The sequence below is a fragment of the Sodiomyces alcalophilus genome, assembly GCF_042370955.1.
Source record: "Sodiomyces alcalophilus JCM 7366 unplaced genomic scaffold ACRALscaffold_4, whole genome shotgun sequence".
Taxonomy (NCBI): domain Eukaryota; kingdom Fungi; phylum Ascomycota; class Sordariomycetes; order Glomerellales; family Plectosphaerellaceae; genus Sodiomyces; species Sodiomyces alcalophilus.
Genome location: NW_027263535.1, coordinates 885,340 through 905,577, shown reverse-complemented (window position 1 = coordinate 905,577; position 20,238 = coordinate 885,340). Strand labels below are relative to the sequence as shown.

The 20,238-nt window shown below is 56.9% G+C and overlaps 5 protein-coding genes and 1 non-coding gene across 6 annotated transcripts; 2 read left to right on the top strand and 4 right to left on the bottom strand.

The window, feature by feature from the left end:
* Positions 1 to 728: 728 nt before the first annotated feature.
* Positions 729 to 800, bottom strand: ACRALDRAFT_t143. The gene has a single exon. It is a non-coding gene; the product is annotated as a tRNA-Asp (tRNA).
* A 276-nt stretch (positions 801 to 1,076) lies between these two features.
* ACRALDRAFT_2053070 (uncharacterized protein) lies at positions 1,077 to 6,373 on the top strand. Its single transcript, XM_071021662.1, has 4 exons — positions 1,077 to 1,391; positions 1,469 to 3,666; positions 3,748 to 4,892; positions 4,987 to 6,373. The coding sequence occupies exons 1-4, from the start codon at positions 1,307 to 1,309 to the stop codon at positions 5,912 to 5,914; spliced, it is 4,356 nt and encodes a 1,451-aa protein (XP_070874582.1). The 5' UTR covers positions 1,077 to 1,306; the 3' UTR covers positions 5,915 to 6,373.
* A 902-nt stretch (positions 6,374 to 7,275) lies between these two features.
* ACRALDRAFT_1034293 (uncharacterized protein) lies at positions 7,276 to 13,323 on the bottom strand (the record flags this gene model as incomplete). Its single annotated transcript, XM_071014971.1, has 5 exons — positions 7,276 to 7,472; positions 7,553 to 7,702; positions 7,769 to 12,709; positions 12,795 to 12,898; positions 12,971 to 13,323. 5 exons carry the CDS (start codon positions 13,321 to 13,323, stop codon positions 7,276 to 7,278), a joined length of 5,745 nt encoding a protein of 1,914 aa, XP_070874581.1.
* Positions 13,324 to 14,180: 857 nt separating this feature from the next.
* ACRALDRAFT_1064377 (uncharacterized protein) lies at positions 14,181 to 14,849 on the bottom strand. Its single transcript, XM_071016959.1, has one exon. It carries the CDS (start codon positions 14,773 to 14,775, stop codon positions 14,527 to 14,529), a length of 249 nt encoding a protein of 82 aa, XP_070874580.1. The 5' UTR covers positions 14,776 to 14,849; the 3' UTR covers positions 14,181 to 14,526.
* Positions 14,850 to 15,715: 866 nt separating this feature from the next.
* On the bottom strand, positions 15,716 to 17,425 carry ACRALDRAFT_1076874 (uncharacterized protein). The gene is made up of 2 exons (XM_071018552.1): positions 16,720 to 17,425; positions 15,716 to 16,639 (listed from the first exon to the last, which is right to left on the bottom strand). Exons 1-2 carry the CDS (start codon positions 17,320 to 17,322, stop codon positions 15,866 to 15,868), a joined length of 1,377 nt encoding a protein of 458 aa, XP_070874579.1. The 5' UTR covers positions 17,323 to 17,425; the 3' UTR covers positions 15,716 to 15,865.
* Positions 17,426 to 18,708: 1,283 nt separating this feature from the next.
* On the top strand, positions 18,709 to 20,236 carry ACRALDRAFT_1082259 (uncharacterized protein). Its single transcript, XM_071019284.1, has 2 exons — positions 18,709 to 19,129; positions 19,202 to 20,236. Exons 1-2 carry the CDS (start codon positions 18,789 to 18,791, stop codon positions 19,863 to 19,865), a joined length of 1,005 nt encoding a protein of 334 aa, XP_070874578.1. The 5' UTR covers positions 18,709 to 18,788; the 3' UTR covers positions 19,866 to 20,236.
* The last annotated feature ends 2 nt before the right edge of the window (positions 20,237 to 20,238 follow it).

Sequence of the window (20,238 nt, the reverse complement as noted above, 5' to 3'; positions counted from 1 at the left end):
CATCAAGTCAACACAACATCACGGGGCCAGTCTATTATGTATTCCTGGGCCTCTTGCTCTTCTCAAACCACAGGCAAAGCCGGGAACCTACATATCTAGACGTCATGTTTTCTAGTCCGTTTACTTGACGGGCCATCCACCGCGCAGTGCCGTCTTCCCGCGAGTATGATGAAGAGGGGATTGGCCTAGACCTTACGTCAAGAAGCGGTCAAAGGCGGCGTCCAAGACATATAAGGCTGCCGTTCCTGGTTATTGGTAGACTGACAAAGGAGCAGTGCCATGATGCGTCTGTTCCCCTGAGACGTGGAAATGTGATAGAAGATGGACGAGAGGTGAGGGACCTATAAGAGGTGGTTGAAGCGGCTCTGGCGTTTGCATGAGACATGCCATAGCTCTGCGGCACCTTACCGGGGGTTATAAGCTGCGACCTACTTAGGGAACGCAAGGAGGACGAGCAGCCATCCTCTACTCTCCTGCTTGGGCTGGTGCCCGTTGCATCTACAGGCCTGCCCACCCAGCCATGGACATGGGTAGTTCCGGTTCGTTCATAGGTGTTGTAAGTTCATAGTGGAACATTGTTTTGCGAAACGATAAACGCTACGAGACATTGATGAAGCAAACGAACAAAAAAAAAAGGGGAAAAAAAAAGAAAAGGGGGAAGAGAGAGACTAACATGTCCGTCGGGAACAGGAAAATAGGGGCAAAAAGAAAATAAAGAAAAAAAGAATCTCTCCGACGGGGAATTGAACCCCGGTCTCCAGCGTGACAAGCTGGCATACTAGCCACTATACGATCGGAGATGATGTATTTTGCTGACTGATGATCAGTGTCTGGGATAGGCTTTAAGTACCTTTAGGTTGTGATGCTACTGACTAAGCATGCATCCATTCACCCTCGAGGCTTGCTGCCAGCTCTCCCTCCCATTGCTTCAGCCTCAACGAAGCTTCATAGCAGATTCCGGGCAATGTCTCGAATTGCTTTGGATTAATCCCTCCCTTGCTCCCGGCTCGAGGCCCAGGACTCGATCCCGACAAGGCCTCCACCATTCCTGACATATTCTGACGTCGACATTAGAAATCAACCGCGTCACTCCAACAGACCAGCCGTCTTCTCGCATCAACCTCCCGAATCCATCGCGGCTAATCGACACGCCTCTTCCCACGAATTCGAGCGGAGAATCGAGCTGAGCATGCTCCTGGTCCCGGTCCCGGTCACCACCCTTCCTCCTGCTCCACGGACATGCTCATGATCCATCTTGGTTGCCTCTCACTCCCACCCATCGGACCGCCTGCCATCGCACGCAGCCATGGACGCGAGAGCCGCCCGGTTCGAAGATGAAAAGCGTCGCATAATCGACAGCTGCTTCAGCAAGAAGGACATTGACAACTCCCGTGCGTCATTCCGTCCCGTCCTCTCGCATTGTCTTCGCGTTGTACTTCTCCCCTCCTCCTAACCCGCTTCTCTGCAGTCCTCGAGACCTACATCACCCATATCCGCATCACCGAATACTCCTCCCACCAGAGCGTCCCTCCGCCGCCGCAAGCCCGTGTCCCCGAAACGGAAAAGCCGCGCATCATCATCGTCAGCGTCCGAAAGTCGGGTCGCGTGCGCATGCACAAGTCAAAGGAGAACCCGAATGGCTCCTTCTCTATCGGAAAAACATGGTATCTCGACGATCTGACCGCCATCGCCTCCTTCACCGGACCTCCCGCCAGCGCGACCATGCGGGAGAGGGCTGGCGACACGGGTTTCACCGTCACCATCGGCAAGACCTACTTCTGGGACGCCCAGTCACCAAAGGAGAAGAAGTTCTTCATCGCCAGCCTGATTAAGATCTTTGGCAAATACACCGGCGGTCGTGTCCCCGACCTCTCAGGCTTCGACCCCAGGGAGCTCGAGCAGGTCATGGGGTCCCGTCGCCCGCCGCCCCAGCAGCGCCCACCTATGCCTATACCACCGAATCCTTCTGCTTCCCACCCCGCGTCCCTGCCCCAGCAGCAGCAGCAGCCCCCGGTACGCCCACCCCTGCCCGAGCCCTCTCACAGCTCGTTTAGCAACTTGTCGGCTTCCTCTGCCGCCAATGCATCCACGTACGCTTCGCAGTCCTCTCCGTCGCCGGGAAGATGGCCGCCTCCACCGAGGCAGAATGGCGGCGAGTCGCCTGCTGGGAGCTTGGATTCGTCCAGGTCGCAAAACATAGGTTCGAACCAGGTATCCATGAGGCGGTTGGCCGGCGGCAACAAGAGCCAGGACTCAGTGGCTGCCTCCCTCGGGACGACCAGAAGCGATGACGCCTCTAGCCTGCCGCCGAAATCGAGAAACGGCATGCCGGGGCCCGGTGCCTTTGGTCGTTTCGAGACGCCCGATTCTGGTCCTTCTGCTCAGCCACCTACCCAGCCGCCGCAAGTCAACGTGCAAGAGGAGAGGGAAAACCCGCCAGAAAGGAGAAGGCCGCCCATGAATGCCTTGCGGCCACAAGCCTCCTTCTCGGACAAAGACTTGGTTCCGGCCCCCCTGATGAGCCCGGGTTTGCGGCGGGAACCAGTAGCACCTCCGCCCAGAAGCCGGGACCGTGTCCCCCCCGGCAATCGCTCCGTATCACAACAGAGATCCGAAGTGAGCTCGAGCAAGGACCGCCCCGTTACTCCGGCCTCCATCGCAGACCGGCCTGTTACGCCCGGGTCCTTGGCGGCAGTCGTTCCAGATTCTACCCCGACATCACCCATGCCGGGCGATGGGGCCAGCGATATCAAGACGGTCCGCAGCGGCTCCGTCTCAGCCTCAGTCGTATCATCAACGACCGACCCCGTCCCTCCGCCAACAGCCCCTCCTTCCGACCCATTACCGCCACCACCAACACCACCAGCAGCTCCTCCAGAGTCGGCAACCGAAGAGAGTCGGCCTGGTTTGGGTCCTATGATCAGGTCCAAAAAGTCCAAGGGAGAGATTGCAGGCACGCTCTGGAAGGCTGCCGCGGCCGTGAACGCCTTCAAGCCTCGTCCAGGTGGCGCAGGCGAGAAACTGCGGCAGGTCCAGAATAAGGTCGGCGAAGAGGGTTCCGATGGCATCACTGGCGTTTTCAAGCCTCCATCCCGGCCGAAACCTAGCGAAACAGATGCACCCCCTCGGACCGCGGAGACGACGGACAAGGCCTCGGACAGCGCGCCGTCTCTACCCGAAGTCAAAATCACCGTCCCCGATTCGATTCGCCCGGCGAGCGAGCAAGCTGCCGCCGCCCAGGAAGCCAAACAACCCGCCGAGAACGACGCTGCGAAAGACGAAATCAAGAGCGACGACAAGAGCCAAGTCAGAGAGGCCGCCCCGAAACCCCAAAAAGCACCCAAATCCCTCCTCAGCGGAAACGATGCCAAGTATCTAGCCTCTCTAGGTGTCGATCCCTCCATCCTTGACAGTAGGAGCACCGAGTTTACGAAATGGCTCGATTTCTTCGGTTGGGTCCCCGGCCACCAGATGAGGTCTCGGCATTTGGACGAGATGAGGGTGGATATTGACCGCGAACTGAACAAGGCGCAGGCGGGAGGATGGCTCGCGCGGTTCCGAGAGGATGACGAGCGCGTCGAGGCGATCAAGCTGGGAATTGATGTCGCCATGGCCGAATGCGAGGAGCTCGATAACCTCTTGACCCTGTACAGCGTCGAGCTTGGGGTAAGTCTGTGTTTGAAGCCACGGTTTTGGTGCTGGTGTGTTTCGCTATGCCTCATGCTCATTGTTGCTAATTCACGGTAGACCCTTTCCGAGGACATTGCCTACATCGAAGCCCAGGGCCAAGGTCTGCAGGTCCAGACGGCCAACCAAAAGACCCTCAAGAAGGAACTGGAGTCGCTGCTGGAGACCACCACCATTACCTCCGATGACCTCGCCGCGCTCAGGACGGCACCGCTAGAAACCAACGGCGGGTTGGAAGACATTGAGGCGGCGCTCGTGACGCTCTACAAGGCCATGATCAAGATTGATCCGAACCTCGGCGGGGATCAGGCCAGGAGAAGCAACGAGCTCGGCAGAGACACGGCCACGGACGCGGACGCGGACCAGAGCATGGGCTTGGACAACAGCGACTACGGAAAGATGCGCATCGTCCGAGAAAAGAAGGAGATGTACGTGAAGGAGAGCTCCCTGTTCGTGCGCCGCCTGGTCGAGTTCATGGCACGGCAGTTTGACGGCGCCGTAAAGGAGACGACGCGACTCCTGAGCGAGGCCCTGTCGCGGCGAGCCGACGCCAAGCACCACGACGCCGGCCGGGACCTGCTCTGGAAGTACAGCCCACTGGTCCTCTACACGCGCCACGTCGACGCCAAGAACTGGGACCGCCTGCTCCAGCTCTACCAGGACTTTTTTGGTCCCGTCTACAAGCGCGAGTTTGACCAGATCATGACCGCCTGGAAGAAGAACGCCCGCAAGGTGACGGCCGACGACACGGCCGACCTCCTGTTCACGTCGCACGCCGAGCGGAAGGAGGAAGGGATCGCCACGACGGCCAGGCGGCTCACCGTCAAGCGCAGCCAGACGCTGGCCAAGACGCTGCGCACGCCGCTGGACGGGAGCAAGTCGAGCGCCCGGCCGAGCGAGACGCTGAGCCTCCCGTACGAGGTGTTCGCGTCCGTGCTGGACGACATTCTGCCGCTTGTCGAGATGGAGCAGAACTTTGTCGTCGACTTTTTCCACGCCTCGACCCTGGGGCAGACCGACTTTGCCGACGCCGTGGCCGCGTTTAAGCCCCGCGACAGGATGGGCGGCGATCTGCGGAGGCACCGTCTCATGGAGCCGGACAGGGAGCTTGCGCGCCGAGTGACCAAGGCGATGGAGGTCATTTTTTCCTTTTTGGAGCAGGAGCTCAGTAAATTGATGAATTGGGTTATGCTCAGTGACAGCCTGTGAGTGTCTCCTCTTTTCTTTTTTCTTTCTTTTTTTTTCTTCCCCTTTTTTCCCTTCTTCTTTTCGTCTGGTAGTCGCTGATACAATCTTCAGTCAAGGTGTAGGCATTCTCGCCGCATTGGAGCAAAAAATGGCAGACATGTCACAGTCCAACCAGGACTTCCTCAACGGTCTACTACAGAAACTGCACAGCGTCCTCGAGTCGCGATTCAAAAAGTTTGTCGACGAGCAGATCCGCGCCATCGAAGAAACCAAGGTCAAGATCAACAAGCGCAAGGGCGTCATCTCCTTCATCCGCATCTTCCCCAACTTTTCCGCGGCCGTGGAAAACATCCTCAGCACCGCCGACGCCAATCTCGAAGTCCGGGCCATGGTGGACCGCGAATACGACCGCATGCTCAAGAGCATGTTCGACTCGCTCAAGATCATCGCGCGGGAGAACCCCACGGTGGCCGTCAACGCGGCCAGCTCGACGGCCGACCCGGAAGACAAGGAGGCGCTCAACTTCCACATCCTCCTCATCGAGAACGCGCACCACTTCCTCGAGGAGGTCGACGCGCGCGGGCTCGCCGTGCTCGACGACTGGCGCGCCAACGCCGCCGCCGAGCTCAACGAGCACATGGAGCTGTACATTGGCGCCGTCATGCGCCGCCCGCTCGGCCGGCTGCTGGAGTACCTCGAGAACATCGAGGCGCAGCTCGCGTCGGGGAAGCCCGCCACCAGCGTCGCGGCGCAGCCGTCCAACGCGCCGGCCGTCTTCGGCAAGGTGCTCGCCAGCTACGACGCCAGGGAGGTGCGCAAGGGCGTCGAGGCCCTCCGGAAGCGCGTCGAGAAGCACTTTGGCGACGCGGACGACCCGGCCCTCGGCCGCCACCTCGTCGCCAAGGTCCTGCGCGCGTGCGAAAAGTTCCACGCTGACGTCGAGCTGCGCATCAACCGCGTCAACGCCGAAGTCTATGGCGGCGACGTCCAGTTTGAGTGGCCCCGCGCCGAGATCAAGAGCGGCCTCGCGGCGCGGTAGAGACGCCCACGCGACCGTTGAAGAATCGAGTGTCGGTGAAGCAGTATCGGCGAATCGAGCGAAACAGGTGAACCATGTCAAACCATTATAATGTAATCCAAACGGTTTTACAGTGGATGTGAGCATAGGGGCAGGTGATGGAGGCAAGAAGCGTCGCATTTTATAGCATCTCCCTTGGCTGCAGTATCTGTCAGCATCAACACTGCGATGTCACGACGGACTTGGGACTATGTATTCGAACCACGAAGGAAATTCATTGTTTTCAGGGCCTACTTATAGTCATGAATGGGGAATGGAGTAAAGACCTGCGACTCTTAGTTGTTACTCCCCGTGGCACCTCTCTCCTATACACCACGGCCAAGAGGTATTCTCAGAGCCTAGGGTAACGGGCTATCCATGTAAGGGGTTCGTTAATTCTACCTCTCTGCCTCTCTCTCTACACGTTTTTCCTTCTGGCAGTTGTATCAATCAGCAGGACGTGGATTGCACAAGTGTCTATACTTGAATGGGGTCATGATGATCAGTCCTGTGATTCTTGGTGTTGTCCCTCAACCACCGTCATGCCCCTCGGATTGGCTTCTTTGATGATGAATTCAACTCCATCTAGACAGGAAGAATGCCGTCTGACCTTAACGCGTTCGGCTTACGATACTAAACTTGCCCACCCGTTATAATATTGGTAGTCGGTCAAATATCTCCCAAGGAATATCAATTTTACCCAGTCTATGTATTCTATGGGGAACAGAAGACAACTCAGGGGTTAAGTTAGCTGGGGAGTCCATCTCGTATCAACCCTCCTTTCCTCTCTCTTGTCTGACTGTCGAACTCATGCAACGACATCGAAGCCACTTGTGACAAGAAATGAGGTGGAAAAGGAGAACAAAAAGGGCCGGGTGTGAAGGATGCAGACGAGAAAATAAAAATAAGAAAAGCAAGAGATCCGACGCCTCAACGACCTTTCCATGCAAGCGACGGCGTGGTCCACGGGACATATCATGGCAAATCCTCCGAGATAAACCTCATAAAACGTTTCGAAGTAAAGAAACCCAAGAACCCCTGAGAAGTCCCCGTAGTTAACCCCCGAGCTGGTGGCCATCCATCTGGGAGGCAAAGTCAAAGGTCATAAAGGGGTGTCGAGAATGCCAAAGTGTCCTCAGAGCCCATTCCCGATGAAATAACAACATGATCCATTACAATTTTTCGTCGTCCTTGCGCATTCCGTTGGGACTACCAAAAAGACATGAGTTTGGTAAGTTGTCCGATTCTCTACTCCTGCCTATACCTGTCCGTCGATAGCTTCTCTTTTTGTTTCTGTGTTCACACGTTTTCCATGCCGTGTCCCGTTCATGCTTATCGTTCTTCTACGACAAATGGAAGGCTCCCTGACCCTCCTTGATTGCCGTGGCGAGTTGCTTGCGCATGACTTCGATGCTCGAATAGTCGGGCAGCTTCAGGTAGTTGACGCATGTCATGACGCTGGGAAGGTAATCATCAGACGTATACGGTGCCTCGCTCGGCTTGCACACGACCGTCAACATGGGCGTCAAGCTCTTGAAGCCTGAGAGGGAAAAGATAATCAGCAAAATTGTCCCAAGTGAAAAGGGGCACCAACGGGCCCAAGGGACCACAAAAGCATACCTCCAATGGGGAGTTTGGGACTACCCGTGATGAACTGCAAAAAGTCGCGACGTTCCTGAGTTGTCATCCCACTCATGATCTGGAGCAGATTCTTGACACTCTTGCTGTCCATGTTAAAGCCGTGATCCGCCTTCATCGAGTCCATGAGTGCTGGAATACCATGTTAGCAAAACGAACAATCATCTCTCCTTATCGCGGGGGCACTTGAAAACTCACTCTCGAGAGACCAGTCCTCCTCCACCTGGCCGAACAGCGACACCAGCTCGTCGGGCGTAAAGGCGCTCAGCGCCGAGTACGGGAACACCTGAGAGAACCCGGTCCGGAAGGCGTCGACCTGCCGCCGCACACCACTCCCGAGAGTCATGTCAATGACCCGATCGAGATACAAATCGACGTTATCCATCGTGAGCTTGACCTGCGCACCATCTGGAACCAGCTCGATATCGGGATAGCCCGGGAGTGTAAAGTCCAGGCAGAGGTCCTCGATACGCACATCGTCGACCACTATGGCTTCCGTGTCGGCCACCTTTTGCGCAGGTGTCCGCGAGGGGTCCTCGTCGATCTTCTTCTTGGCCAGGGAGAATTTCATAATCGTCTTGAGCGACCGAGCTAGACCGGGGTCGACCACCTTGACCGCGCCCAGTGATGGCTTGACCCCCGATTTCGACGAGGCATCGCCGATGCGGAAGAAAATGGGGTTAAAGTTGAGGTCAATAATGCGCGAGTCGATCATGGAACGCGCAACAAACTTGCCCAGCATCTTGAACAGCGTCAGATACCGCTCCCAATTCGGCCCCGCCGCCTCTTCGTCGCTCATCGGCCGAGGGAACAAGCCGGTCGGTCCGGAGATGTACTCGCTCGACTCGGGAGAGTCCATCTCGCGCCACAGCTTCAGCTTCTTCTTGGAAAATTCCTTGGACACGGTCGAGTAAAACTCGAGTGTAGGACCGAGGCCCGTTCCAACCTCCTCGAAATACTCCACCTCGAGGATGCTCTGCGACGCGCCGTACAGTTCCATGACTTTCAGCGCCGATTCCAGAATCTTGGACCGCGAGATCCGAACCTTCTGACGCTGCAGCCGGCCTAGGAATGGCCGATCGTTGTAGTGGTTGCGTCGCGCGTCGTCGTTGGACTGTGCATTCTGCCAGCGCGTCATCGATCGCGCGTAGCCGAAAGATGTGGACTGCAGGAAGAGATGCCGTGTTTCGAACGGGAACAAGAACGGATACAATCGCGCCAGGTCCTCCGACCAGCTCGGCAGACAGTTGCTCGCCACCACCAGAGGCTCCTCGAGCTGTCGGTTCAGCTTCGCCGTGAGCTTGGTATTGACAAACTGCGCAAGCGGCTCCACGTTGAGACGGACCCTGTCCTTGTTCTCGATGAGAACATCGTCCACGTTGGCGTTCAGATCGTGAAGGATATTGAGCAATCGCAAGATCGACGCTGTGATGCGGTGCTTGTCGAGGGACGGAGGGATCCCGTCTGCGTTGTCTGCGCTCGTGTCCGCAACGGCACCAAACGACGACGAGCCGTTCTCTGGAGAGGGGGAAGGAGGGGGTCCTGGCGCCCGGCGGAACCGAATCGGATGAACGGCAGACCAGATGCTGCGGCTGACGTGCTCATCCGAGTTGGAGGCAGACGTGTGCACCGCTCGATAGATTGTCGTCTCGCTCGGGATCACCTTGCCGTCGAGACTGAATTCAATGTGCCAATCCTGGGGCACAGACTGAATCGCCGCAGCGTACGACATGGGCCGGGAGGAGGACGTCGCAGGCGAACTGCGCTGCGATGAGGCGGCGGCGGCGGCGGCCAGAGCACTGGCGCGGGATGGTAGGCCCTGGCCTTGACTGTTGCTGCCGCCACCTTGCGATGGGGTGGAAATGCGGGTGCCATCTTCCTCGCGAGCCGTCACCTTGCCTCCCGCCGCCACTTCGAGGTTGACAGCCCCCGGGTCGTCGGCCGGAGTTTCGTCCATGTCCTCCTCGTCGAGGTCACCCACGATGGCGTCCAAGTCATTGCTGTCACCGATATCATCGTCGTCTGTCAACTGCCTCTCGTCAGCGCACTCCAGGGCATCCTGCAAGTCGTCGTCCTCGCCGGGCGGGCGCGTCGGCACCGGCGTATCAGTCGAGGTTGCCGCCTGACGACGAGCCGATCTCCGCAAAACTGCCTTGTTCCTGCTGCTCGAGGGAGCGTCCGGCGTCGAAGGATCGTCCTCTTGCGGCATCGACTTTGATGACGATTTTGATTTGCGAGACGACGGTGCAGAGCTCGAGCCGGAAGCCGATGAAGCCGGCTCGGAAAGTCCGGCCCGCTCAGCGAGCCGGGCAGCCGCAGTTTGACTCAACGGGGGCAGCCCACCATGGCCGGCCATAGCGGCCAGGGCCCGCGAAAGCCCGTCGGCTCGCCGGGATCCGCGAGTGCGTTCCGAAAGGCTAATGCGCGGTCGCAGATAATCGTCCAGAGACTTGAACGTCGCAATGGCATGGATCGATACCATGATGTTGCGGTACGGTCGGGGGATCTCAGAATCGTCGTCGGCAACCAGGCGAAGGCGGATTTGCTTGGCGAGCATGGACGCGGCGCTGCTGCGATGATCATGCGAGCTATGATGGACTGTCACGACCTCGAAATGCTCAGACCTACTGAGCAGATCTTGCAGCTTGTGTATCAAGACGCTGAAGGGCGTGGCGGGAGAGTCTGTCGTGGCCGTCTTGGGCTTGGCCTTGACGGTGTGTCCCATGAAGATGCGAAGAAACGTCGCCTGCGCCGAGTGCGCCAGCTCCTCGTCGGGATTGCTGAAAATGGTGAGGAGGACGTAGACGAGACGGGAGGCAAGGAGTTCGGCGCTGGTAACACTCTCCAGGACTTCGGCGTCGAAGTACGCTACCAGCCTCCGCAGCAACTGGGCGCCTTGCTCCGGGTCGACTTTGGCTTTCGCGCACGTTTGGTTCAGGTAAAAGTCCTCAATCTGGTCGGCAAGCTTGCTGAGGCCCGTCAGGAAATCGCTCGCCTTTTTCTTCATCGCCAGGGCAGGCTTCTCCGAATCATGCGTTTCCAGGAATTTCTTGGCTACATCCCGAATTCGGATTCGCATGGACTGGTCGTCAGAGAGGTACCGAGTACGGCGCCCATCGCCCGAAGCCGTCGACCCCCTGGAGCTACGAGAGGAGCCGGTGCGTTCCTGGTCCCGCTGGTGATCGTCCTCGTCATCCTCGTCGTCGTGCTCGCCATCGTCTTCCTCGTCATCCTCGTCGCGCTCAGACTCATCGCGCTCGTCTTCGTCTTCCCCGTCGTCCGAGTGCTGGTCTTCATCATCGTCGTGACGACGGTCGGACACTTCCGACTCCCGTTGATCTGACGCTTCCGGGGTCTCGCCGCTCGGCGAATCGACTTTCTCCGGCGGCTGGGGAATCTCCTGGGAGGCCAGCTTGGTAATCTGCGCAATGACGCCTTCCCGGTAGAATTGATAATGGTAAATAGGGTCGAGGCGGCTCAGCACAAGTTCGGTGGCCTGCAGCCCCAGCATGACGAGAGACGGGTGGTCCTGCTGGGACAATATAGACGCGAGGAACGAGGCATAGGGTACAGTGCGGAGAGCTTCGCCGAGCATCTCCTCGTCCAGGTTGGAGAGCATCTTGAGCTGTGCGGTGAGTACTTTTTGTCGAACGTTGAGATTGACAGTGCTCGAAAAGGCGTCGGTCAACGTGGGGAAGAGGATCAGGGCGAATCGCCGAACTTCATCCCGGCACTCGGCGAGGAGCTCGATACGCTTTTCGTTGGACGTCGTTTTAGCATTTCCAGTCGACGTCGGGGTGATGGGCTCGGCTGCGCGTAGCTGGACAAAGTCCCCTGAAGACGGATCGGCGCCGCGGGGAAGGCTGGGGAGCAGCTCGCAGATGACGTTGAGGGTCTCAATGACCTGGTCTCGCGGTCGGTGGATGAGGGCCTGCATGATGACAACGCTATCCAGCCGAGCGGCCAGGTCGTCCGTGCCGCTAGGCGGAGAGACGCCGGTCAGAATCTGGTAGAGCGTCTCGACGACATTGAGCTTGAACAGCTCGGCCGACAGGCGAGGACTGGAGCGGGCGGCAAAGGCCAAGACGCGCAAGAACTGGGTGTGGATGTTGGGCCCAATGAGATTGGTGGTGCCGGGCACGAGGAGGCGAAGAACAGCCTTGAGCAGGTCGACACTGACGAGTTGTTCGAGCTTTGAGGATTGGTACTTGAAGCTCTCGACGATGCCCGACACGCAAAGGGAGGCCTGCTCGACAACCCGCTGATCGCTGCTCTTGAGAACGTTCAAAAGAGTGGGCATAACGTCCCGAATCACGGGGAAGGAGTCTTCGGGAATGTTGCGGCAGCAGTTTGCCGCAGTGGTCACGGCAGTTCGCTGCGTGCTCGTGGCAAAGAAGTCGAGGTAGGACAGACACGCGGTCAAACCACCTTCGCGGACAATGGTGGCCGGATACTCGGCGGAAATCTTCTCCAGCGTGCTGAGGGCCTGCTCGGCCAGATCGATGAAGGAGATTTCGAGAAGTTTCTGGCAGAGAACGGGGACGGCACCGCCGTAGACGACATTAGCGACGCTGGCAGGCAACGCCTCCATGAGGTTGGCCAAGCAGCGACAGGCGAGCAGCATGATCTCGGGGTTCTCTTCACCCGTCAGCTCGTTCGGCTGCATAAGAGTCACCAGCTCCTTGACGAAAGCATCTGGGGAAAAGTGGCCCAAAAGGTTATCTTCGTTGGAGACCAGCAGGATCTCGGATAATTCTTGCAGGGCAACCAACTGCATGGTAGGGTCATCCTTCTGTCGCAAGTTGGACAGCAACCCTCGAAGACGAGAAGATACGCCAGACATCATGCCAGTAAGAGCTCTCAGTGTGCTGGATAGGCCGGCACCGGGCCCTCCAGGGCCTCCGAAACCACCAAAAGGATCATCATCCTCATCATCGTATCGGCCAGCTTCATCCTCATCATGTTCATCGCTTTCATCATCATGATCCGGCCGGTGTCCCGGAGGCGGTGGTGGAGGTGGCGGGGGGTTTGCCTTCTCGGCATCGTCGGTGCCCGTCATTGTGGTATCTTGCTCTGAGGTATTGCTTCTAGCTGTTCGCTTTCGCTGGCGGTAGAGGGTCGACGAACTAGGCAACGACTCTAAAAATGGGCGAACAAAAAAAAGAGTTAGAAAGCGGATTACAAAGCAGCACCAAAGAGGAGAGGGCGGACTGTGGAAATTTACCTTGACTATCGTGCTGGCCAGATCTCTTCCCGCGACTGGACCTGCGGCTAGACGACCCCGAAGAGGGAGCTGCGTTCTCTGAAGGACCTGTAATTCCCGAGTTTCTGAGGGGGCAAAACAACAAATGTCAGCATTTCGTGGTAATGTTCAAGGCACGCAAAAACGCAGCAGCTTACTCCGGACTCGACATATTCGCTGGAGCCTTGCCCTTTCTCCGACTTTTTGTCACGGTTTGGGGCTGGGCTGGGGTTTGCGAAGGCAACGAGGCGGCTGGGTCGGTCGTCTTTTGTCGCTTGGAGCGTCGACTGGACGCGGGGGTAGGTTGAGGGGCGGTCTGGTTCGGGCTAGGTTGCTGGGGTGCGGCTTTCCGTTTCCTAGAAGACGGTGTTTGTTGGTTCTCGGTTGGCGAGTTACTATCCAAGGCGGCGCTGGCGGTTGGAGGAGGGTCAGCAGCAAGAGCAGACGCAGTGGACGAGGCGGCCCGGCTCGCGGCTTGACGAGCAGATGATCTAGTGACTCTGTTGGGCATGAGTAAGGAGTTTGTATTTTTTGTGATTTTGGGAGACGGCATAGCGAGATCAACAAATCAGAAGGAAAGTACGTGTTACGGTGGGAGGCGGTAAAGGAGGTGGGTGGCGGCGGGAAGAGACGAGAGGAAGAGTTAAGGGCGCTCGGAGACGAATGAAGCAAGGCCGTCCGGGTAGGTCCTGAGTGTACTGGTCTCCTTTCGTTCAGCGGCTCACGGTCGGAAAAAAACCGACCACCTGGTGGAACAGGGCCAGGTAGGTAAAGTTAATGGCGAAGGAGATTGATTGACTGTATTCCGTCACTCCGCTGGCGGAGGGGAAAAGGTCGAGACGAGGCAGACGCACGGATGTGCAAAGAAACCAGGACAATGGAGGACATCCAGGGTCGGGTCCGCCTCAAAAAAGGAAACGGTAGGGGCTAATAGGAAAGACGGGGAGAGAGGTCGAAAAGGCTCGAGCGGTCGGCCACGAGATAAAAGAATTCGTTTCCTCTTGTTGCCCCAGAATCCCGCCTTCTCTGTTCTGTCTTCATCTGCCGTGGTATGATGACCGGCTACTTTGCAGGATGCGCAAAAGTGAGTGTCAAAACTTTGGTGGAATAATGATCGTCCGGCAGCAGCTGGCTGGTCAGGCAGGTGCAGACGATATCGGAAAGTCGTTCACAGTCGGTCAAAGAAAGGTCGGTCTTCGGTCGGAGATGGCGTTTGCCCTTCGGGTGGTGGTGGATTGAAATGGCTCAAATGGGGAAGAAGAGAAAAAAGAAGGAAGAAAATACTGTTTCCCCAAGTAGGCAACTAGGTTGGGAAGGAAGGAGCAAATGTGTAGGTGTATGTGTAGGTTGTGTAGGTTTTTGGTAGAGATCCGGCTTTGTGCCCTCCGAAGGCTGGATGCCCTTTTTCCCCACTAGGAACTTTATCGCCTTGTCCCGGTTCGGCGATGCCTAGGTAGCTTTCGTCCCTTTTGGCTTCCGGATAGCTCGGCCGATTCCGGAGGTTTCCAAGCGTCGGGTGTTGTCGAGCGGTGTCGAGCGCTTTACGTGGTTGCACCACTTCGTCTCTGTCTTTCTCTCGTCTCTCGGATAGGATGTGATGAAGGGTGATGTTGTGGGAGAATTGTGTGGACAAGATGAACCAGGAAACAAGGCACCGAACTTACGTTCCAGGCAGAGTAGGAAAGGCAAGGCAAGCAGACGAGGAAACAAGAACCTACCTCGAAGGGTTTCGGTGGAGTAGCGATTGGGAGTCGGCGTCCAAACCGGTATTTCGTCGTCCGTTTGGCGGAGCGGCCGTTGTCGTCTTGGTGGAATACGAGGGCGAAAGAGGAGACGAGGCCGAGGTCGAATTCGGGTTCGAGTTCGAAGTCGGGAACGTCGTAGTGTTGTGAGAGCGCCCTGGCGGATCGTGGTCGACTGCCGATCTGGAGCGCTGGTTTGCAAAGGATTTTGATTCTGCCATGGATCACGCCATGAGGCAAGTCACCAGCTGCGAGCTAGGATCACGAGCGTGGATAATGCCGGGATCTTTTTTTTCGTTTGTTTCTCTCTCTTATTTCCTAGCTTCCAATTCTTTTCTGTCTTGTATTGCTCCGGGGAGCGGGGGAGAATCTTAATATTGGGTTACGACAGGTCGTTGGAAGTTGTCGGTCGTGAATGTTATGGTTCGTTTCGGCTCGGCGTAGCAAGGAAGACCAAATGAGAAAACACAGTCTCGAAATCTCCGGTCGGGCTCGAAGGGTTCAGGTCGATGTGCTGCTTCGGCGAGAGATCATGGAAGCTGCGGGTCGACGCGAAGAGAGTCACGCAGATTTGGCGTAACGTATCGGCGAAATATTCCGTCGAGGTCGATGTCCAACAGATGCAGGTCGCCTGTGTGGTCTGTGGGAAGAGGAGATCGTGAGAGGGGGGAAGAGTGTTTGTTGGTCTTGTAGGAGAGTAGGTCGGAGGAGAGAAGAGAGACAAGACGAGACGAGATGATGAGCTGCTGACTCCTCGTTAGGTATCTCTGCGTATCTCGATCCCCACCAAAGTAGGTAGTGCGTTCCAGGCGTGGGTCGCTACTTCGCCTCCGTTACTAACCACTATCTTCTCAGCCGCCAATATGTACTGTGTTGAGTATCACCGTCCACTCGTTTCTTCCGCAGGCGATGTACCAGGTATCAGAAAATACTTTGAGTTACCTATCTGTGGGCCACTCTGGAAAATTCTAAAAGTTTTAGTCAAAGCATCACGGTTTCTGTTGCTACTGAGTAATCAAAACCATATCGCTCCCGAGGTACCTACCAACATGTAACTTACACCGTGTATTTGTCTGGATGGGCACGGTGTCTGGCTCCAGGCTCGTTGACTTCTTTGACCGTCTTCGGCTGGCCGTCGTGACGATCAGGAACAGGGTCATAGCTTTGACAAAACTAATTGGGCTTTGAATTCAAGCTTTTTAGCTCTTATGACCATTGTCTACCATAGGTAATTAATTTTATGTTGTTCAGGTACGTCTCTCCAAAACAGTCGTCCATCTTTGTCCCTCCGAGACATCACTCCTTCCACCTCTACAGCTTCAAGCTATCCTTCCCTCCCACGAATTCGCTCCAGTCGTACTCGTCGGGGTATTTTTCCAAGTGCTCCCTCAGCTGTACCATCTGCTTCTTCAGGTCTGGCGTCAGCTCCTCATAGACATCCTCGAACATGGCTCGAATGGGCGGCTTCTTCTCCGCCTCCGCCGCCCGGAACGCCTTGAGGATCTCCGCCCGCGTCTCCTCGCGGCACGTCTTCTCCTTGGCGTCGTCCCAGATGCCTCGGCCTTCCATCCACTTCCGCAGCCGCGTGATCGGGTTGTCCCGTCTCTTCCAGTCCTCCACCTCGACGCGGGCCCGGTAGGCAAACGAGTCGTCCGAGGTGCTGTGATGGCTCACCCGGTATGTCATGGCCTCGATTAGTACCGGCCGCCCACCGTCCTCCAGCGCCATGGCCCGTGCCCGCTTGGTGGCTTCGCGCACCGCCCAGAAGTCGTTGCCGTCCACCCGCACCGTGTCGATCCCGTACCCGATACCGCGGCTCGCAATGCCGTCGCCCCGGTACTGGTCCAGCGTCGGCGTGGAGATGGCGTAGCCGTTGTTTCGGCAGATGAATATGACGGGACATGACCGTGTCGCGGCCAGGTTCAGTGCTGCGTGGAAGTCGCCCTCGCTGGCCGCACCCTCGCCGAAGTAGGCGGTCACCACCCGCGGCGGCAGGCTGGGATCTTGTAGTCGTTGCATTTTGAGGGCGTATGCCGCCCCTGAGGCCTGCGGTAGCTGCGTCGCTAGCGGAGAGGATATCGTATGCTGTTTGTGGGTTCTGTCAGTCGATCGATACAGAAATGAATGGTATGCCGCGACTAGCCGTCGTCTGGGAGGGGGCTTACAATATTGAGTTCTCTGCTGCCGTAGTGCACTGGCATGTTTCTTCCCTTGCCCGGATCCTTGCAGTTGGCGAACAGCTGATTCATAAAGTCGGCCGTCGTGAAGCCGCGCTGTTTGAAGACACCCTGCTCGCGATACTGACAAAAGACAACATCCTCCGGGGTCAGCACACTAGCTGATCCCACGCTCAGGGCCTCCTCTCCTGCAGACACCATATAGAAGCTGAGGCGGCCCTGGCGCTGGGCGTCGAACATGATGAGATCGAGAATGCTGATGAAGACCATGTCCTTGTACGATTTGATCACTTCCGCGTCGGTCAGATCGGGCTCGAACGACTCGTCTACCACGACGCCTTGCTGGTCAACGACACGGTAGGTCGGAACGGCGGGGTGGTCCGATGATATGTCGTACTTGAGCGTATGGGTGAAGGCGCTTTTCACCGCACCCGGGAAGGAAACGTGGTTTGCATTGGGTTCTTGCGAGAGTGTGCTCGCTGCTCGGCGATGAGGTGGGGGGCTGGCGAGAGGAACGGCCGCCGACGACCTCGAGGTCCTCGGAAGACGGACTCGGCGCAAAGGCGCTGGTCGGAGGACACCTAACTTCATGACAATTGAGGTAGATGAAATTGGAAAATGGATCTGGGAATTTACAGATGACGCAGTAGGGTTTGACGGAGAAGCAAAGAAAGGGAGATTTATCCAGTCTTTTGGAAGGGGCGGCGTCCTGTAGTTGACGGGTTCAATACGACGACTAGAGACCGACGTCATGTTGAGCCGATACAAAGCGAATGCGGGCGGCGGGCTTGGCGATGTGGTATCTGACTGTAAGTACCTAGGTACATTCTCGGTGTGGATCTCTGGGGAACCACTGCGGAGGGGACACTTCAACCCGGCAGACAGGGCTGATTGTCGTATTAGTGCTCGTCGTCGGATGTTGTATGAGTTCAAGTTTGCACTACGAGCTGTCCTTTTCCGTGTCATTCTCTTCTGTTATAGCACGAGTCGCAGAAATCAGAAATCGTATCAGTGAAAGAAAGAAGAAAGACCTTGACCTCTGGCCTTTTTCAGTTTAAAAAGTGTGCACGACACCACCTTTTCTGTAGTGAGAGATATCCTGGTGCAAGACCCTATGTTGGCAGGTTATAAGTTCCATATAATATAAGTCGTCTTTCATGTTCCTGCCATAACGATATTAACGATGCAGGCAGCTCTCAGTCACGCCCTCACCCTGGAGTAAATGGACCGGCGATGTAAACAAACAGGTCAACGACTGGGCGCCGCGGCGATGAGGTGGCTCTGGATTTTGATCCGGTGCAGGAAAATTCATCCTCGTAGATGCAAAATCAGCCAAAGAAAGAACCTCTTCCTTCCTTCTATTGCCTTTTGTCCCTCTGCTCTCATCGTCACCTGCATCAAATCAGCCACTCCCACCTGCATCTGGTGCAAAGAGCTCTTGTCCGAATCTACGCCTCGACCAGTCCATTGAAGCAGAAAGACCAAGCAAAACGACCCAGAGTTCCAGCGACAGCCGAGATGACCAACGAGTTGACTCCCGGGTCCAAGGTGGCCATCGTGGTCATCACCGTGTTCTTCGTCGTCTTGATGGTGTGCCTGTGTGCCATGAAGCAGGTCGACCGGTTCGTGCTCCTGATGGCAAGCGCTCGAGACTATCTCCGGAGCAGCGGCAGTGACCTAGGTCGGCGCCAGAAGCGCCAGTCCGAGACGGCTGATACGGCTGTCTAAAGTAAGTGATTCCATGATGTTCAGTTCTGGTTTTCCCTGGAGACGTCAAATGTACTGTACCGTACCTGTTGTGGCTTGACAGCGCTAGTGGGACACCAATCCACCATTGGTCCTCGTCTCACCAGCCACAGCCACAGTTTCCCCCCGTCTAGGCGGCAACCGGATGCTTCTGCCGCCGAATGCCGCCGCGCTAAATCTCCGCCAAAAGAATGCGGTTCAATTTTGGCCGATCCGCGCGACTTGACCTGGAACCGAGAGACGCACGCGCTGACTTTCCCTTCCCAGCAACCGCACCCCCTCGACCACAACAAGCAGTCATTCTGATCGTAATGGCTGCTCCTCGAGCCCTCGGCTCGGCCAGGGGCCTTAGGGCCCTCTCACATCCCGTCTTCCAGCTTCAGTCTCATTCTCGCTCTTCGTCTATCCCATCCGCCTCCTCGTCTCGATCCTTCTCCCGAAGCGTCCCCCGTCTGAATAACACCAATGCTCCCTCACCCTCCGATCACACCTCTTCTGCGAGCCCCGCAGGTAACAAGACAACTCACTTTGGCTACGAGACGGTCCTAGAGTCCGAAAAAGAACAGCGTGTCGCTGGTGTCTTTCACAGCGTAGCCGAGTCATACGATCGCATGAACGACCTCATGTCTTTCGGCTGGCATCGCGTTTGGAAGTTTGTCTCCCTTTGCCCCCCTGATACATCCTTGTCTTCCGAAGTGGTTGAAACGAGCTAACCCAAACCCAGAGACCAGTTCGTCGCCTCCCTCGCACCAGGCCTCTCGACCTCCGACCCAGGCCAACCCCAACGCATCCTCGACGTGGCAGGCGGAACAGGCGACATCGCCTTCCGTCTCGTCGCCGCCGCCCACGCCGCGAGCCCCAACCCGCAACTCCACATCACCATCTCCGACATCAACTCGTCCATGCTCTCCGTCGGCCAGGACCGCTCGCGCTCCCTCCCCGCCTCGCACCAGGCCTGCCTCTCCTTCCTCGAAGCCAACGCCGAGCACCTCCCGCCCCAGGTCAAGGACAACTCGGTCGACCTCTACACCGTCGTCTTCGGCATCCGCAACTTCACCAACCCGCTCGCCGCCCTCCGCGAGGCCCACCGCGTCCTCAAGCCCGGCGGCGTCTTCGCCTGCCTCGAGTTCAGCAAGGCAGACAAGCACCCGCTCTTCAACGCCGTCTACAAGCGCTGGAGCTTCAGCGCCATCCCCCTCATCGGCCAGCTCGTCGCCGGCGACCGCGACAGCTACCAGTACCTCGTCGAGAGCATCGAGCGCTTCCCCTCCCAGGAACAGTTCCGCGACATGATCATCGAGGCCGGCTTTGAGGTCTCCGGTGACGGCTACGAAGATTTGACGGGCGGCGTGGCTGCCATCCACAAGGGTGTGAAGCCTCTCACTTGATCCGAGTTTGTACGGCAGTCTTAGAACCGGCAACGACGCATGGGAAAGAGGAGACAGCGTTGTACCACCACCATCCTTTCTGTACTATATCTTTACCTAGCCCATTGTTTTCCTTCTCAGCTGTATTTTCTTCCCTGTGTGCCGAGGGAGAAGGGGTACTTTGAGATATAGACGGACGGACTTGAAGACGAGAGGCATTGAGACTGTATAGTAGACTGGAAATGAAAGAGCAACAAAATCTACCGTGACAGCGACTGACATGAAGACTGCTTCATGATATGAATACCAGTATAATGTAACATCAGCATATCAACATCTTGCGCAACATAGATTACTGGCACTGCTGAACAACCAAACGACACAGTTTACTCGA

What these genes read in the sequence shown, in the direction of transcription:
- ACRALDRAFT_2053070 (XM_071021662.1), top strand. Translation starts at nt 1,307, where the DNA reads ATGGACGCGAGAGCCGCCCGGTTCGAAGATGAAAAGCGTCGCATAATC. An exon ending in TGTACAGCGTCGAGCTTGGG is followed by an intron (nt 3,667 to 3,747) that starts GTAAGTCTGTGT and finishes AATTCACGGTAG; the next exon opens with ACCCTTTCCGAGGACATTGC. An exon ending in GTTATGCTCAGTGACAGCCT is followed by an intron (nt 4,893 to 4,986) that starts GTGAGTGTCTCC and finishes TACAATCTTCAG; the next exon opens with TCAAGGTGTAGGCATTCTCG.
- ACRALDRAFT_1082259 (XM_071019284.1), top strand. Translation starts at nt 18,789, where the DNA reads ATGGCTGCTCCTCGAGCCCTCGGCTCGGCCAGGGGCCTTAGGGCCCTC. An exon ending in GGCTGGCATCGCGTTTGGAA is followed by an intron (nt 19,130 to 19,201) that starts GTTTGTCTCCCT and finishes ACCCAAACCCAG; the next exon opens with AGACCAGTTCGTCGCCTCCC.
- ACRALDRAFT_1064377 (XM_071016959.1), bottom strand. Translation starts at nt 14,775, where the DNA reads ATGGCAGAATCAAAATCCTTTGCAAACCAGCGCTCCAGATCGGCAGTC.
- ACRALDRAFT_1076874 (XM_071018552.1), bottom strand. Translation starts at nt 17,322, where the DNA reads ATGAAGTTAGGTGTCCTCCGACCAGCGCCTTTGCGCCGAGTCCGTCTT. An exon ending in GCAGCAGAGAACTCAATATT is followed by an intron (nt 16,640 to 16,719) that starts GTAAGCCCCCTC and finishes ACCCACAAACAG; the next exon opens with CATACGATATCCTCTCCGCT.